At 43.4% G+C, this 16,865-nt stretch overlaps 1 protein-coding gene across 2 annotated transcripts in view; it reads left to right on the forward strand.

The window, feature by feature from the left end:
* The window catches only part of SPNS3 (SPNS lysolipid transporter 3, sphingosine-1-phosphate (putative)), a 73,201-nt gene that overhangs the window by 1,028 nt on the left and 55,308 nt on the right, over nucleotides 1–16,865 (forward strand). For both annotated transcript variants that reach the window (XM_060204177.1, XM_007523066.3), the window contains exon 2: nucleotides 12,380–12,445. In XM_060204177.1, coding sequence (XP_060060160.1) covers nucleotides 12,380–12,445 — 66 coding nt within the window. The remainder of the gene's footprint in view (nucleotides 1–12,379; nucleotides 12,446–16,865) is intronic.

The following is a 16,865-nucleotide window of genomic DNA, read 5'->3' on the forward strand; positions in this document are numbered from 1 at the left end:
TGGGTTCCTTAGGCTATATCCCCAGGAGAGAAACTGCAGGATCATAGGGTAGGTCCATTTCTAGCCTTCTGAGAGTTCTCCAGACTGTTCTCCACAGAGGTTGGACCAATTGACATTCCCACCAGCAGGCAGGAGGGTTCCTTTGACCTCACAACCTCTCCAGCATTTGCTGCTGTTATGTTTTCTACTATATGACACTGTCACAGGAATGAAGTGGTATCTCATTGTTGTCTTTATTTGTATCTCTCTGACAATCAAAGACTTGGAACATTTTTCATGTGTTTCTCAACCTTTTGGATACCTTCTGTGGTGAATATTCTGTCCATGTTCTCTTCCCATTTTTGGATAGGGTTGTTTGTTTTCTTGTGGTTGAATTTGGCAAGCTCTTTATATATTTTGGTTATTAAACTCTTGTCTGATATATGGCATGTAAAGAGCTTCTCCCATTCTGTGAAGGGTATCTTGGTTTGGGTAGTGGTTTCTTTTGCTGTGCAGAAGCTTTTTAATTTGATGTAGTTCCATAGGTTTATGCTTGCCTTAGTCTTCTTTGTAATTGGATTCGTTTCATTGAAGATGTCTTTAAAATTTATGCGGAAGAGAGTTCTGCCAATATTTTCCTCTAAGTATCTGGTAGTTTCTGATCTAGCATCCAAGTCCTCGATCCACTTGGAATTTACTCTTGTATTTAGTGAAATATAGTGGTTCAGTTTCATTCTTCTGCGTGGTTCAACCCATTGTTTCCAACACCATTTGTTGAAGAGACTCTGCTTTCCCCATGTAATAGTCTGGGCCCCTTTGTCAAAGATTAGATGTCCATAGGTGTGGGGGCTTACTTCTGGGCTCTCAATTCTATTCCACTGGTCAGTGTGTCTACTCATGTTCCAGTACCAAGCAGTTTTGATGACAATGGCCCTATAATACAATTTGAGATCTGGGAGCATGATGCCTCCAGTTCTGTTCTTTCTTCTTAAGATTATTTTGGCAATTCTAGGTCTTTTATGGTTCCAGATAAACATTCGTAGCATTTGTTCTATTCTCCTAAAAAATGTGGTCGGAATCTTGATGGGGATAACATTGAATTTGTAGATGGCTCTGGGTAATATATATATTCATTTTGATGATGTTAATTCTTCCAACCCATTACCGTGGAATATCTTTCCACTTCTTTGTGTCTTTTTCAATTTCCTTGAGAAGTGACTCATAATTTTCAGTATAGAAGTCTTTCACTTCTTTGGTTAGGTTTACTCCTAGATATTTTATTGTTTTTGTTGCTATAGTAAAAGGAATTGATTTCTGGACTTCAACTTCTTCTAACTTAGTGTTTGCATAGAGGAATGCCACTGACTTTTGAATGTTAATTTTGTAGCCTGACACCTTACTGTATTGCCTGAGAATTCCAAAAGCTTCTTACTGGATTCCTTAGGTTTTTCTATGTATACTATGTCATCTGCAAATAGGGAGAGTTTGACTTCTTCTCTTCCAATCTGTATCCCTTTAATTCCTTGCTCCTGTCTGATTGCTCTGGCAAGAACTTCCACCACTATGTGGAATAGTAATGGTGATAATGGGCAGCCCTGTCTAGTACCTGATCTGAGTGGAAATGATTCCAGTTTTTCATCATTGAGTGTGATGTTGGCTGTAGGTTTGCTATATATAGACTCCACTATCTTCAGGAATTTTCCATTTATTCCTATTTTTTGTAGTGTTTTGATCATAAAGGGATGTTGTATTTTGTCAAAGGCTTTATCTGCATCTATTGATATGACCATGTGATTTTTGGTCTTGCTTTTGTTGATGTGGTGGATCACATTGATTGATTTATGTATATTAAACCAACCTTGCATGCCTGGGATAAACCTCACTTGATCATGATGACCAATCTTTTTAATATACTGCTGTATCCAGTTGGCTAGAATTCTGTTCAGTATTTTCACATCTATGTTCATCAGAGATATTGGTCTGTAGTTTTCTTTTTTGGTTGTGTCCCTGTCTGCTTTTGGTATCAGATTGATGCTGGCTTCATAGAAGCTGGCAGGGAGTATTCCAGTGTCTTCAATCTTCTGGAAGACTTTTAAAAGTAGAGGTATTTGAAGGTTTTGTAGAATTCATTTGTAAAACCATCTGGTCCAGGACTTTTATTTTTGGGAAGGTTTTTGATAACTGTTTCAATTTCATTAGTTGTGATGGGCCTGTTCATGTTATCTAGTTCCTCTTTACTTAATTTTGGAAGTTTGTAAGTATCTAGGAAATCGTCCATTTCATTCAGGTTCTCTAGCTTGGTGGCGTATAGTTGTTCACAGAAGCCTCACATGATATGCTGAATTTAGTGGTGTCTGTTGTGATACCTCCTCTTTCATTATAATCCAATGTATTTGGGTCTTCTCCCTTTGTTTTGTGAGTCTGGCTAAAGGTTTGTTGATTTTGTTCAATCTTTGGTGAAAATCAGGGTGTGACAAGGAGAGGGGGCAGAGGAGGCAAGAATTCTACCAGTGAACCACCAATGCCCTGGAGGGAGGGTGGTGCTTAGTTAACAGTGGTTATGTAAATAGAATACAGTGTTAAACAGGGGGGATTAAACCAAATGAAACAGAAGGGGTTTTTAGAAGCAGAATTAGAAGCATGCCAACAATTCCCCCTTTCTTTTTAACTAATGGCCATAGTATCAGGAGTGTGGGGTGAACAGAAACCTATAACACACAGGCATTTTCAAAAGAACTGGCATAAGACATGGAGGAACAAAATAGAAGAGCAGCAAGAACCAGTGTGATGCCAAGGGGAGGCCTGAGGGGGGCATTTCCTGCCTCTAAGGGAAAGGCCTAGCAGGCAAAAGGGCATTTCTTGCCTCTGGGGGCATCTATTGCCTCTGGGGGTGCTTCATGCCTCTGTGGGCATCTCTTGCCTCAAAGGGCATTTCCTGCCTCTGTGGGCATGACCTAGTAAGGAGGGGGAGTTTCCTGTCTCTGGGGACAGGGCCTGCAGGCGAGGGGACATGGCCAATAGAGTCCCAAGGCAGCTGGATGCAGTCAGTCTTTGAGAAACCCAGCAGTGTAAAGGGAAACTGCTGTAAAGTTTTTTAAAGTGTCCAAAGGTGTACCAGTAAGTCTGATGGAAGTGTCAGTCGAAAGTAGATGACCACAGAAGAAAATGCCAGGGGATGAAATGCTGCATGTCTGTCTTGATAGGGAAGGTCAGCCACTGGAATTCCGCTTTTCTGTAGAGAGTGAGCTTTGGAGTCTGTGAATCTGTTTCTTCAGGTCGTTCCAGGTCACATCATTGGTTTCTGGGGATGCGTTGTTGTCATGCCATCTTGTGAGTGATGTCAGAGAACAGGGGTCCAAATGGATTTCCAGGGATTTCATTTGAGCAGATGCTTTTTCATGTGAAGACTTGACAGCTGCAATTCATTTACTTGTCAAACAATACTTGTAACAGATTAAAAGTTTTCTATAATTGATAACTCCATTATAATTGGAAGTCCTTTCTAGTATGATTTTAAGGTTGTTTAAACAGTTTAAACTCAATAAAATGTGGAAAGGTAAACAGAAGAACCATGGTTAGAAGCCTCAGGCATGAGAATCATTAACATAATCATTGCACTATCTGCCCCGCCCATAAATCATACAGTTTTCAGGATTAAACATTTCAGATTTATGCCAAGACATAAAAAAAAAAATCAAAGGAGGAAAAAACAATTTTTTGGATTGTTTCTGAATGTCTCTAGAAATCATGGCTGCATCCAGCATTTTTTTTTTAAATCAATGTCATACAAAAATTCAGTCATTCAAATCACTCTCTTACAAAATGCAACTGAACCAGATTATCCAGATCTCACCATGTAGCATCATGAGTCCCTGGAGGGCATCCTAGTCCAAAAAGCTCCTTGAAATTCCATTTAGGGTGCTTCTGACTGTTCCTGCAGGATTGCAGGCACCCAATTTTAAAAGTGTCTTCCCATCCAAGAAATAATCCAATCAGGAGAGTAGAACTAACCACATGCCTCCATTCTTGGGGACTGCCAGGGTACTGGAGAATGCTCAAATTAGAGTAGTCCTTCTCAGCGGGAAACATGGGAGAAGAAGTCCAGAAAGTCCCAGGGGAAATCTCCATGCATATCCCAAGCTCTATGATCACGGTCATAAAGAACCAAATTGTGGCCCAGAGCAAAATGTAGTCCTTCTCCAGGGAAAAAATGGGAGAGGGAATCCAAAAAGTCCAAGGAGAAATCTCCGTGCATCTTCCAAGCTCTATGATCACCGTCATAAAAACCAAAGTTCCCGGTCAGGGAACCAAAGTGTGGCCCAGAGCAAAATGTTCCAGAGACAGAGAAACTGTCTCATGATGAAACAGTAGAGGCTTTGGCAGCTTTGCTTATTTGGTCTTCTTTGGTCTGCTGCATGTGTGTGGATCGAGATTCCTGTCCCTGTTAGGGTACCATTATGTCGGGCTGAGCTTCACTGACGGGAGACAGACGACCAGGGACTCATGGCTGAGCTGTGTGCAGTATCTCTTTATTCATGAGGAATGCATCACAATCTAAGCCAAGCTAAGCTAAGCTAAAAACTAAACTAAACTAAACTAAACTAAACTAAAGTAAACTAAACTAAAAACTCACAATTCTGTCCTTATATATACTTGCCAAGTAGGGTGTAAACAGGATGTGATGTAGAGAGGGTGGAGCAAAAAGAGATTGGTGAAAATCAGGGTGCGACAAGGAGAGGGGGTGGAGCAGGCAAGAATTTTACCACTGAACCACCAATGCCCTGGAGGGAGGGTGGTGCTTAGTTAACAGTGGTTATGTAAATAGAATACAGTGTTAAGCAGGGGAGATTAAACCAAATAAAACAGAAGGGGTTTTTAGAAGCAGAATTAGAAGCATGCCAACAACCAACATTTACTTTCATTGATCTTTTGTATGGTTTTCTTATTTTCTTTCTTTTTTTTTTTTTTTTACTTTATATTTGCTGGATAGACACAGTCAGAAATTGAGAGGGGAGGGGGTGATAGAGAGGGAGAGAAACAGAGAGACACCTGCAGCCCTGCTTCACCACTCCTGAAGCTTTCCCCCTGCAGGTGGGGGCCAGGGGCTTGAACCTGGGTCCTTGTGCACTGTAACATGTGCACTCAACCAGGTGCGTCACCACCTGGCCCCGGTTTTCTTATTTTCAACGTTATTGATTTCTGCCGTAACTTTAGTTATTTCTGTCCTTCTGGTTGCTTTAGGGTTCCTTTGTTCTTCTTCTTCTAGGTCTTTAAGATGTGCAATCAGGCTGTTTATTTGTGCCTTTTCTTGTTTCCTAATGTGTGCTTGTATGGCTATGAACTTCCCTCTCAGTACTTCCTTAGCTGTGTCCCAAATATTTTGATAGCTTGTGTCTTCATTTTCATTGACATCTCAAAACATTTTGATTTCTCCCTTTATTTCCTCTTTGACCCAGTAGTTGTTAAGCAGTGTACTGTTGAGCTTCCACATTTGGGGACTATTACTAATCTTTTGTTGGGAGTCAGGCAGTAGCACAGGAGGTTAAGCACACATGGCACAAAGTGCAAGGACCAGAGTAAGAATCCCGGTTTGAGCCCTGGGCTCCCCACCTGCAGAGGAGTCCCTTTACAGGTGGTGAAGCCGGTCAGCAGGTGTCTATCTTTCTCTCCCCATCTCTGTCTTCCTCTCCTCTCTCCATTTCTCTCTGTCCTTTCTAACAACAATGATATCAATAACAACAACAATAAAAACTACAACAATAATAAAAAAACACAATAAGGGCAACAAAAGGGAAAATAAATTAAAAAAACAAAGAAAACTAATCTTTTGTTGATTGTTAAGTGTTAGTTTAATTCCACTGTGGTCTGAGAAGATGCCTGGGATGATTTCAATGCTCTTGTATTTGCTGATGCTGTTTTTGTGGCCTAATATATGGTCTATCCTTGAGAATGACCCATGTGAACTTGAGTAGAATGTGTATTCCAGTTTCTTGGGATGAATGACTCTGAAAATGTCCAATAGTTCTACTTTGTCTATCTCCTTATTTAGCTCCGTCATGTCTTTATTGATTTTCTGCCTGGATGATCTGTCAAGTTGAGAGAGTGGGGTGTTAAAGTCCCCTATTATGACTGTGTTGCTGTTAATATATTGCTTTAGCTCTTTCAGTAGATGTTTGATGTATTTATATGGCTTCTCATTGGGTGCATAGATGTTAATAATTGATTGACTGATCTACTGAGCATTAAGTAGTGTCCATCCCTATCTTTTAAAATTTTATTTATTTTAAAGTCTATCATGTCAGATATGAGAATAGCTTTTTTTGCCCTTTTTTGTGGGCCATTTGCTTGTATGATAGTTTTCCATCTTTTCACTTTGAGTCTATGTTTGTCTTATTGTTTAAGTGGGTTTCCTGTAGAAAGCATATTATTCGGTTGTGTTTTCTGATCCATCCTCCTACTCTGTGCCTTTTAATAGGTGAATTCAGGCTGTTAACATTTATTGATATAAAAGCTGAAGATATTTTAATGCCATTCTTGTAGATTTTTAGAGTGTTCATATATGGCATATTTATGGTGGTCTGACTGTTTATAGTAGGTCTTTCAGAACTTCTTTCAGGGCAGGCTTGGTGATTGTTGGTTCTATCAACTGTTGCTTGTCTGAGAAGGTTTTTATGCCTCCATCTAGTCTGAATGACAGTCTAGCAGGATACAGTGGTCTTGGTTGAAAGCCTTTCTCATTGAGCACTCAATAGATATCTTGTCATTCTCTTCTGGCCTGTAGTGTTTGTGTGGAGAAGTCTGCTGTTAATGTTATGGGTTTTCCTTTGTAGGTGACTCTGTTTTTCTCTTGCAGCCTTTAGGACCCTTTCTTTTCTTTTCTTTTCTTTTCTTTTCTTTTCTTTTCTTTCCTTTTCTTTTCTTTTCTTTTCTTTTCTTTTCTTTTCCTTTCTTTTCTTTTCTTTTTTTCTTCTTTTAAAAAATATTTATTTATTCCCTTTTGTTGCCATTGTTGTAGTTATTGTTGATGTCATCGTTGTTGGATAGGACAGAGAGAAATGAAGAGAGAAGGGGAAGACAGAGGGGGGAGAGAAAGATAGACACCTGCAGACCTGCTTACTGCCTGTGAAGTGACTCCCCTACAGGTGGGGAGCTGGGGGCTCGAACCGGGATCCTTCTGCTGGTCCTTGCGGTTTGCACCAAGTGCGCTTAACCCGCTGCACTACCGGCCTACTCCCTGGATCCTTTCCTTATTGTTATTCCTTTCCATTCTAAATATGATGTGTCTTGGTGTCTTTAAGTCTGGGTTAATTCTGTTTGAGACCCTCTGGGCTTCTTGAACCTTTATGTCTTTTATGTTGTCTAGACTAGAGAAGTTCTTAGCTATTATGTCCTGAAGAATGCTTTCTTCCTCTCCCTCTCTTTCTTCCTCTGGTAAGCCAATAATGTGTATATTATTTCTTTTGAAGTCATCTGATAGGTCTCTGTTGTTGTTTTCAGTATCTCTTAATCTCTTACTCTTTTTTAGTTGTCTCTAATTTGTCCTCGATCTTACTAATTCTGTCGTCAGCCTCATTTATTCTATTCTCTCTCCTCTCTACTGTTTTCTGGAGTTCTTCTATTTTGTGACCCTGTTCTGATATTGTTTTAGCTTGTTCAGCTAGTTGTGTTCTTAGCTCAGCTATTTCAGTTTTCAGCTCTCTAATAATCTTGATATAATTAGTGTTTTCTTCCAGGGTCTCATTTGTTGTTTCTGCATTTCTGATGACAATTCTTTCAAACTCTTTACTCACTCCTGTGATTATTTCCTTAACTAGTGTTTGGATGTTGACCTCATTATTTTGTGCTTCAACCTTTGGGGGGATTTTAGCTGGACTTTTGTCCTGTTTCATTTCTCCAATATTTCTTCTTGTTGGTTTAACCATTTTATATAGTATGTTATGAGGGCCCTCTCTCAGTACTTTTCAAATTACTGATCACTCCTGCCTGAATTGACTTGTGTCTAAGTAAGGTACTAAAGGGTTCACAGTTGTGGAAATTGACAGTTGTTTCAATATTATTTTAGTCTGTGAGTTGGAGCTCAGTGGCTTAAAAGCCTCTTTTGTTCTTTTTCTTCCCTGGAGGCTATAGGAGCCTGAGGGCTTTTAAACTATAAGTAGGCTTCTTAGCTTAGTCACTGACTCCTGACCAAGAGATAAAGCATGGTGGGGCAGATATAATCCAGTGGTTATGCAAAGAAACTCTCACAGCCCCACCTCTAGGCCATGGAGGTATAGATCTTCTCCTGAGTTTTTGGTTAGTTTGCTGTCCCCTGGTGTCAGCACAGGGCCTCCCTGCCACTGCTCCAGATTCTGATAGCAGTAGCAATGGAGACTCACAGTTGCTTTAGGTGAGTCTCAGGGGAGTCCTCTCCTCCCTTCAGCCATCTTTTTGTTGGTGAAACAGACTAGAGGTGGTATCTCAACTGGAACTACCGGACTGTTACTAGCCACTTAGTCTCTCCCTAGGCTCCTCTCACCAGTTTGCACTCACCAGTGATTTGGTGGGTTCCAGAAGTCATTCTAGTCCTGTCTTGTTGAGGTCCCAGGTGGTCTCCTTTGGTATTCCTATTTGGCCCTGGGAGAAGAGAGGAGAGAAACACAGCTGCTGCTGCTCCATAGCTACACGTATGAAAGTCGTGCTCTGTGTTCTTGTCACCCCATCCATCCATCCATCCATCCATCCATCCATCCATCCATCCAAGATCAACCTCTTTTTTTAAAAAAAAAATTATTTATTTATTTCCTTTTTGTTGCCCTTGTTGTTTATGTTGTTGCTGTAGCTATTGTTGTTGATGTTGTCATTGTTGCATAGGACAGAGAGAAATGGAGAGAGGAGGGGAATACAGAGAGGTGGAGAGAAAGATAGACACCTGCAGACCTGCTTCACCAACTGTGAAGCAAACCCCCTGCAGATGGGGAGCCGGGAGCCAGAACCAGGATCCTTAGGCCGGTCCTTGTGCTTTGTGCCACTTGTGCTTAACCCGCTGTGCTACCACCTGACTCCCATCAACCTCCTTTTTTAAAAAAATATTTATTTATTTATTTGATAGGGACAGGCAGAAAGAAATCAACGGGGGAGGGAAGATAGATAGGGAGAGAGAAATACACCTGCAGCACTGCTTCCCCTCTGCAGCTTCCTCTGCAGGTGAGGACTGAGGACTTGAACCTGGGTCTTTGTGCATGTAACACTTGAGTTTTCCAGGTGTGTTACCACCTGGCCCCCAATCAACCTCTTTTTGTCATTACTGATTCATGCAAGACTGAGCACTAACAATGGGCAGGGCTCTCTGGTGGATCTTAGGAATCCAGGGGAAGGGAAACTGTAGAGGGAGGCACTGAACTGGGGAATTTCCGTGTCAATATCTGATCTTCAACTTGGGAGCTCAAAGGCCAAGATTTGATTAATTAGTGATGGCCTTGGCCACTAGAGAGTGAACAGGACAATGCTAAACCCAGGGTTTGTCACTGAGAAGTTCTAAGGGACATATACACAGCTATAGTAGAGGAGAGAGTGGGAATAAGTATTAGCTAGGCAGCCTAAGGGACAATGATTGGGGGGGTGGTATTCCAGCATAATTCAGAGGGGAGGGGACATTTAGTTTGGATCTTGTAGGCTGAGAGGAGGGCAAGGCAAAGAATACAGGGGGGCATCCAGAGAAGGGTCAGCATGAGCCAAGACACATGCTCTGATCAGGTGTAGGGAGAAGGGACGAAACAAAATGATTCTAAAATCTCCTCAGTTGCTGGATTGCGAGACAGATTTTCTGCTATGGCCATGGGGGCTACTAGAATTAGATTTGAGGCCTTAAAGAAGACAAAGGAAACAGGAGGGTTCATTCAGAGGCTGCTGCAGTGGATGAGGCCAAAACTGAGGAGGCCTGAATTGGAGAGTGGGTCAAGGGCATGAAGAGGAGGGAAGGAAGCAGAGGCAGATGGATGGGGCAATCATGGGTCTGAAATCCTGAAGGCTGAGGTCCCTGCACGCCCCCACACTTGCCCCAGGGGCCCCTCTGGCTACTTGCTTCTCCCTTGAGACTTCCTCCAGCTGTGCAAGAATAAGGTGACTGTTCACAGGAGGCAGGGCCTGGAGTAGTGAGACCATGCTGAATGCTCATGGACTGGTAAGGGTAGGCGATTCCCATGGCAACTGGAACACTCTTGTGAGAGACTGCTCTTCTGGTAGCTGTAGTGTGGCAGCTTAGTGGTTAAAAAACAAACAAACGAAAAACAACACAAAAAAGAACAAACAAAAAGACTCAACTTGGTCCATATTTGGCTTGGACCATCCTCAGAGTACCACAGAAAGGAGAGGATGGGGGCTGGAATAAGGGGGCATCTCCCCACTCCTAAAGATGGAAGCAATTATACAGAGTGTTTTTGTGATTATTTACTATCCAGGTTCTTTATTTTCTTCTCTCCAAGAATGTCTTACGTCATTAGAAATATTAAAATCAGGGGAAGGCATGCAGATGGAGATGACTGAATGTTGGGCCTAAAGTAAATGACTGAACTAATTCTCTAGGGGGGGTGGGGAAACAGCATCATAGTTATGCGAAGGGCTTTCTTTCTTTCTTTCTTTCTTTCTTTCCTTTCCATTTTTAAAAATTGATTTAATAATAATCAACAAGACTATAGGATAAGGGGGTATAATTCCACACAATTCCTACCACCAGAGTTCCATATCCCATCTTCTCCATTGGAAGTTTTCCTATTCTTTATCCCCCTTTGGAGTATGGATCCTGAATCATTATGGGGAGCAGAAGGTAGAAGGTCTGGCTTCTGTAATTGCTTCTCCAAGGGACATGGGTGTTCGCAGGTTGATCCATACTCCCAGCCTGTTTTTATCTTTCCCTAATGGGGAAGGACTCTGGAGAGGTGAAGCTGTCAGGCTCAGGCAAAAATTAGTGAAATCAAGGGCTTTTATTCCTGCAGCTCTGAGGTCTCAGGCTCAGTCTCTAGCATGACGATAAGCCAGAGCTGAGCAGTGCCCTGGTCTTTCTCTCTCTATATAGCTTTCTTTGTCTCAATAAACAAATAAATAAATAAATAAAATCTGAAAAAAAGTCTCTAGAGCCCTGGCAGTGGTATCCCAGTTGAGTATGTTACCAGACTGCAGGACCTGGCTTTATGCTCCCAATTCCCACCTGCAGGCTGCAGGGGGAGGCTTCTGGAGTAGTGAAGTGGTGCTGTAGGTCTCTCTCTCTCTCTCTTTCTCTCTCTCTGTCTCTCCTTACTTCTCAATTTATCTCTGTCTCTAGCCACTAAATAAATATTTAAAAAGGATCTCTTACTTGGCATTCCTGGCTCTCTGATCGTCTTTGCCCCCCTGCAGGTCCTGGAGGTGTGGGCTTGGGCCCACTGAAGGCTTCTGTAACATTGAGTGGAAGTGTAGGCTGCCTCCAGCAAGGGTTCAAATCCCATTTCCTCCACTTCTAGCTGTACAGCTGGAGGTGGCTAAAACCGCTGTTTCCTCATCTGTGTTATCGGCATAGTGACAGTTCCCAGTGTGAGAGGAACTCCAAATATCCTGTTCAGTGCCTGATCCTCAGTCATCTCATTGTTCAATGAAAGTCATAATCATTTTTCTTCATAATGACATGACCACAGTCTCAAAGTTCATAGGGCAGGTGCTTTGGGCCGAGAGTAACTCTGAAGTGCCACCAAAGACCTAAGGTGACCTCAGGCAACAGAGCCTGTTGGGGCCTGGGTGCCCACTTCCTCTTTCTGCACTAGCAAAACACCTATTGCACTAGTCCATGTCCTGGGAAGATCTTGGGGTGTTTCAGACACCAGACTGGTGCAGAGCAGAGCCTGCTACCCTCAGGAGGAGATCAGACCTGCGTGGACTGTATCTCTGAAGCGGTGTGTGTGCCCTTGTCCCTGCTGGTGCCTCCAGGGGAACATGCTTGCATATGTGTGTGTGGGCAGCGGCTGCACACACGTCTGCATGCACATGCTTGCACGTTTATCTGTCTCCCTTTGCATGGCTGGCATTTGTGCACAAGTGTAGCTGCTAGGTTGCACACTCTAGGTCCCTCATTTACACTGTTACCTAAGTGAATGACTGCATGGTGTGCAGAGACTGGGAGCTGCTGACCGGGACATGAATGGCATGTGTACGTACACTTGTGAGGTGGTGCGTGTGTCCATATTAGTGCCTGTTTGTCTCTGTGTGTGTGTGTGTGCTTGTGCATGTGTGTGTGTCTGTCTGCACTCTGGTGGGAGAGAGGACAGGGGGCCTGAATGTCACAGCCTTTATTGCTGGGCAGCTTTGATCTGGTCACAGATGTGTAGCAGCTGCCACTAGAGGTCCAGCAGTCTACTTCCCACTTCCTGAGTCATGTCTGTCTGTCCATCCACAGGAGTGCTGCTGGATGTGCAGAAGTTTTTTAACATCAGTGACAGCAATGCTGGTCTGCTCCAGACGGGTAAGGAGGGAGAGCTGGGGCCTGAGTTGGGCACTGGACTCAAGCAGGGCTAGGGTCTCACAGAGGATCTCGTTCTGTGCCCAGCCCTAGCTGTGGGCAAGGGGGCCTGGCTGAGTCCCCTGGCATGGAGGAGGGAGCACGGAGGGTGGGCAGTGTTAGTGCTGACCAGCCCATTTGGGACTGAGCCCTGGGCACTGCAGAAAGAATAGGGCGAGGTGGTGCCCTGTGTTCTGATGGCTGTGAACTCAGCTGCTCGTCCCCTCACATCTGTTCAGTTCATCTGGGCAGCTGAGACCAGCTGGGGCTAAAGAATCCTCACGCAGCCTTTGTTCTCACAGACCTGAGAAGTTTGGCCAAGCACAGAACCAGTTTTACAAGCTGAGCCTGGGCCCACAGGGGCCTGCAGTCAGCACACCTTGTTCCTTGGTGGGGGCAGCTGGAGCCAAGAAGTACCAGCTTCTCTCCTGTGAGTGCCTGGCTGGGGACACATATGTACACATACACACCCCATACATGCATACACTGTCACAACACATGACACACATGTGATTACGCTCACCCTGTCACTAGTGCATGTGTGATTCCCCTCTGCAGGCCTCTCCCTCCCCCTCACAGTCTGTTACTTCCATGATTTTGAGCAAGGCTTTCCAGTGAGAATATGGGTAGCCCTGGGGACTGGAAAGCCTTTGCAGGGCTGCACTAGCAGACTTTTGAGAGCGTCCATTTACGGAGCCTCAAGCCCAATAGCTTTGAGAATAATTTCTTTCCTCAAAGAGAACAAGCCATAACTTGGTTGGCTACTGGTTCTCTTTTCTTGCCTTCCCTTTACCAGTTCTTTCTTTCTCCTTTTTTTCTTTCTTTTATCCTTCCTTCCTACCTTCCTTTCTCCTCCTCCTCCTCCTCCTCCTTTTGCCACTGGGAATCTCATACCTTCATAGTTCAACTGCTCCTGTTGGACTGATTTCCTCTTTTGATCTTCCCCTCGCCCTTCTTCCCTTCCCTTCCCTTCCCTTCCCTTCCCTTCCCTTCCCTTCCCTTCCCTTCCCTTCCCTTCCCTTCCCTTCCCTTCCCTTCCCTTCCCTTCTCTTCTCTTCTCTTCTCTTCTCTTCTCTTTCCTTCTCTTCTCTCTTCTCTCTCTCTCCCTCTCTCTCTCCCCAGAGCGTTGCTCAGCCCTGGCTTATGGTGATGCTGGGGATTGATCCTGGGACATCAGAGCCTCAGGCATGAAAAATATTTTTGCATAACCACTATGCTGTCTTCCCTGTCTTCTTTTCAATTTCAATTAAGATGATACAGAAATGAAGAGAGAGACATAGAAGCCCTGTTGTACTGTCCATGAACCTTCCCCTTGGTGCTATGCATAGTACTCCCATGTGGTCCCAAGGGCTTGAACCTGTGTTCTTACATATGGCAAAGTGTATATTTTACCAGTGCAGCTGTCTACCAATTAAAAATATTTGTTATTATCATTATTATTAAAATCATATGAGATAGGAGAGAAAGAAAGAAAGAAAAAAAGAAGCAAACAAACAAAGAAGAGCCAGAGCACGTCTCCAGCATAGACAGCACCAGGGTTTGAGTTGGAGCCTCATGCAAGTCCTGTGCTCTACAGCTGAGCTCTTTCTCCTGAGTCTCCAGGGCCTCCAGCTGTCTACCAATTTAAGCAGGAAAACACATCTCTTCCTCATTCTGGGTTTTACTGTTGTGTACTGCCTGTGGTATAGAAAGCTGCAGGGTGTCAGGCAGGGAGACCCATCATGGATGCTTGTTTTCTGCTGGGGAGCCCCCCGGGAGGAAAGCAGAGAGATCAGCAGAACCCCAGGGGATGTTTCCTTCAGGCCACAAACCCATGGCAGGGAGCCAAGTCTTATCTGGCTGTCCTGCTGGCTTGTGATAGTCTGCTACTTATCTATGATTTAGAATTCAGAAGTGAGACGCTTGTCTCAGGGATGAGTCTCAACACATTCATTTCAATTTTAGAAAATCAAGTTATTATTTTAACATCTTTCCTAAAAGCAACCAGTCTGATTTGCCTGATGGATTTGACAAATGATGACTGGCTTTACTCATTAAACTCTTAAGTGGATATTTTCTGTAAACTGAATACACTCACTTTGCAGCTTGGTGCAAGGATATGGGTAAAAATAGAACAACCGTGGTCTGGGAGGTGGCGCAGTGGTAAAGCTTTGGACTTTCAAGCATGAGGCCCTGAGTTTGATCCCTGGCAGCACATGTGCCAGAGTGATGTCTAGTCCTTTCTCTTGCCTCCTATCTTTCTCATAAATAAATAAAATCTTTTAAAAAAACAGTAACCACAACAATAATAAAAACAACAAGGGCTACAAAAAAAGGAAAATAAATAAATAAATATAAATAGAACAATGGTGGAAATTATATCAGTGCAAATATTTATTCTGAGTATATATATACATATATATATATATCATTTTAAATATCAGCTGAAAATGTGTGAAATTAATCTGCAAACTTATTTAAGAGGCATCTGATAAGAGAGTTAGCAGATCACAGCTGTAGTCTCTTCTGCTCCTCCTTTCTGAGGGTTGAGGTTGGTGCCTGTTTTCTGGTCATATATGTAACTAGAGTGAGACTATCTTGGCTCACAACCCACAGCCTTCTAGACAAGGTAGATAATGGCAATGAATCAACATTTCCCTTCCTTGGCTCTTATCATAGTGGGCAGCATTGCTGCAATAATGCCCCCATAAGTGAGATGCCAGGGAGGGAGTTGGAGAGTATTAGCTAAGGACTTGAGGGTCGGGTGGTGGCATACCTGGTTGAACGCACATATTACAATGTGAGAGGACCTAGGTTCGAGCCCCCAATCCCCACCTGCAGGGGGAAAGCTTCACAAGTGCTACAGGTCTCTCTGTCTCTATCTCCCCATTCCCTCTTGATTTCTCTGTCTTTATCCAATAAATAAATAAAGCTCTAAAAACTTAAGGAGGTTTTAAAAAAGAGGGAGAAGGACATGTATGCATATGTGAGTGTGTAACTTAGGGAGGGGATGAAGGGAAAATCCTCTCTGGGGAAGCAGCCCCCACAATGTGTGGAAAAGAGCAGTGGAGATGGAAGTCTGAAGAAGACTGGTTTTATTGCTAGTGACTTCAGGTGAGTCACTGAAAGCCTCTCTGGGTCTTTGTTTTATGTCCTCAAGGCTACTTTGCTATCTGTCCATAGGGGTATCTGATGCTTAAAAGAGAACTTAATTAAGCTCTAAGAGTAGTCAGACCTGCTCCCCATCTCCACCACCCTCAAGCTTCTGGAGTTAACTGATAATAGCACTGATAATAAATATATTTTTTCTCCTTCCTTTTAAAAAAATATTCATTCATTTATTTTATTTATCCTCTTTTGTTGTCCTTGTTGTTTTGTTGTTGATGTCGAAGTTGGATAGGACAGAGGGAAATGGAGAGAGGAGGAGAAGACAGAGAGGGGAAGAGAAAGATAGACACCTGCAGACCTGCATCACCGCTTGTGAAGCGACTCCCCTGCGGGGGGCGGAGACTTGAACTGTGATCCTTACACCAGTCCTTGCGCTTTGCGCCATGTGTGCTTAACCCGCTGCGCTACCGCCTGACTCCCTCTCCTTCTTTTTAAAAAAATTTTTTTTAACTTTGTTTATTTTACTTGCTAAAACATAGAAACTGAGATGAAGGGGGAGATAGAGGAGAGACAGAGAGACGCCTGTAGTCTTGCTTCACCACTCATGAAACTTTCCTCCCTGCAGGTGGGAACTGGGGGCTTGAACCTGGGTTCATGTGTATGGTAATCCATGTACTTAACCAGGTGTGTAACCACCTGGTTCCCACTTCATTTAAAAATTGTTTTATTTATTTATTTTGAATAGAGACAGAGAGAAATCAAGAGAGCATGGGAAGACAGAGAAGGAGAGAAGGAGAGAGATACCTGCAGCATTGTTTTACCACTCATGAAGCTCCCCGCTCCACGGGTGGACCAGGAGGTTTGAAGATGGGTCTTTGCATACAGGAATGTATGTACTCAACCAAGTGCATCACTGCCTGGCCCCCTCCTTTGATTTTTTAAAAGTATTTATTTATTTATTTATTTATTGCCTCCAGGGTTATTGCTGGGGCTCACTGCCTGCGCTACAAATCCACAAAAAATGGCTCCTGGTAGCCATTTTTTCCCCATTGCTGTTGTTGCTGCTGCTATTGTTGTTGTTGTTGCTGATGTTGTTGTTGGATAGGACAGAGAGTGATAAGGGGAAGACAGACACGGGGAGAGAAAGATAGACACCTGGGGTGGGGGTGGATAGCTTAATGGTCATGCAAAGGGACTCTCATGTCTGAGGTTCCAAAGTTCCAGGTTCAATCCCCACCCACCACCACCATAAGCCATATCTGAGAAGTGCTCTGGTAAAGAAAGAAAGAAAGAAAGA

Source organism: Erinaceus europaeus, chromosome 12 (assembly GCF_950295315.1).
Source record: "Erinaceus europaeus chromosome 12, mEriEur2.1, whole genome shotgun sequence".
NCBI lineage: Eukaryota > Metazoa > Chordata > Mammalia > Eulipotyphla > Erinaceidae > Erinaceus > Erinaceus europaeus.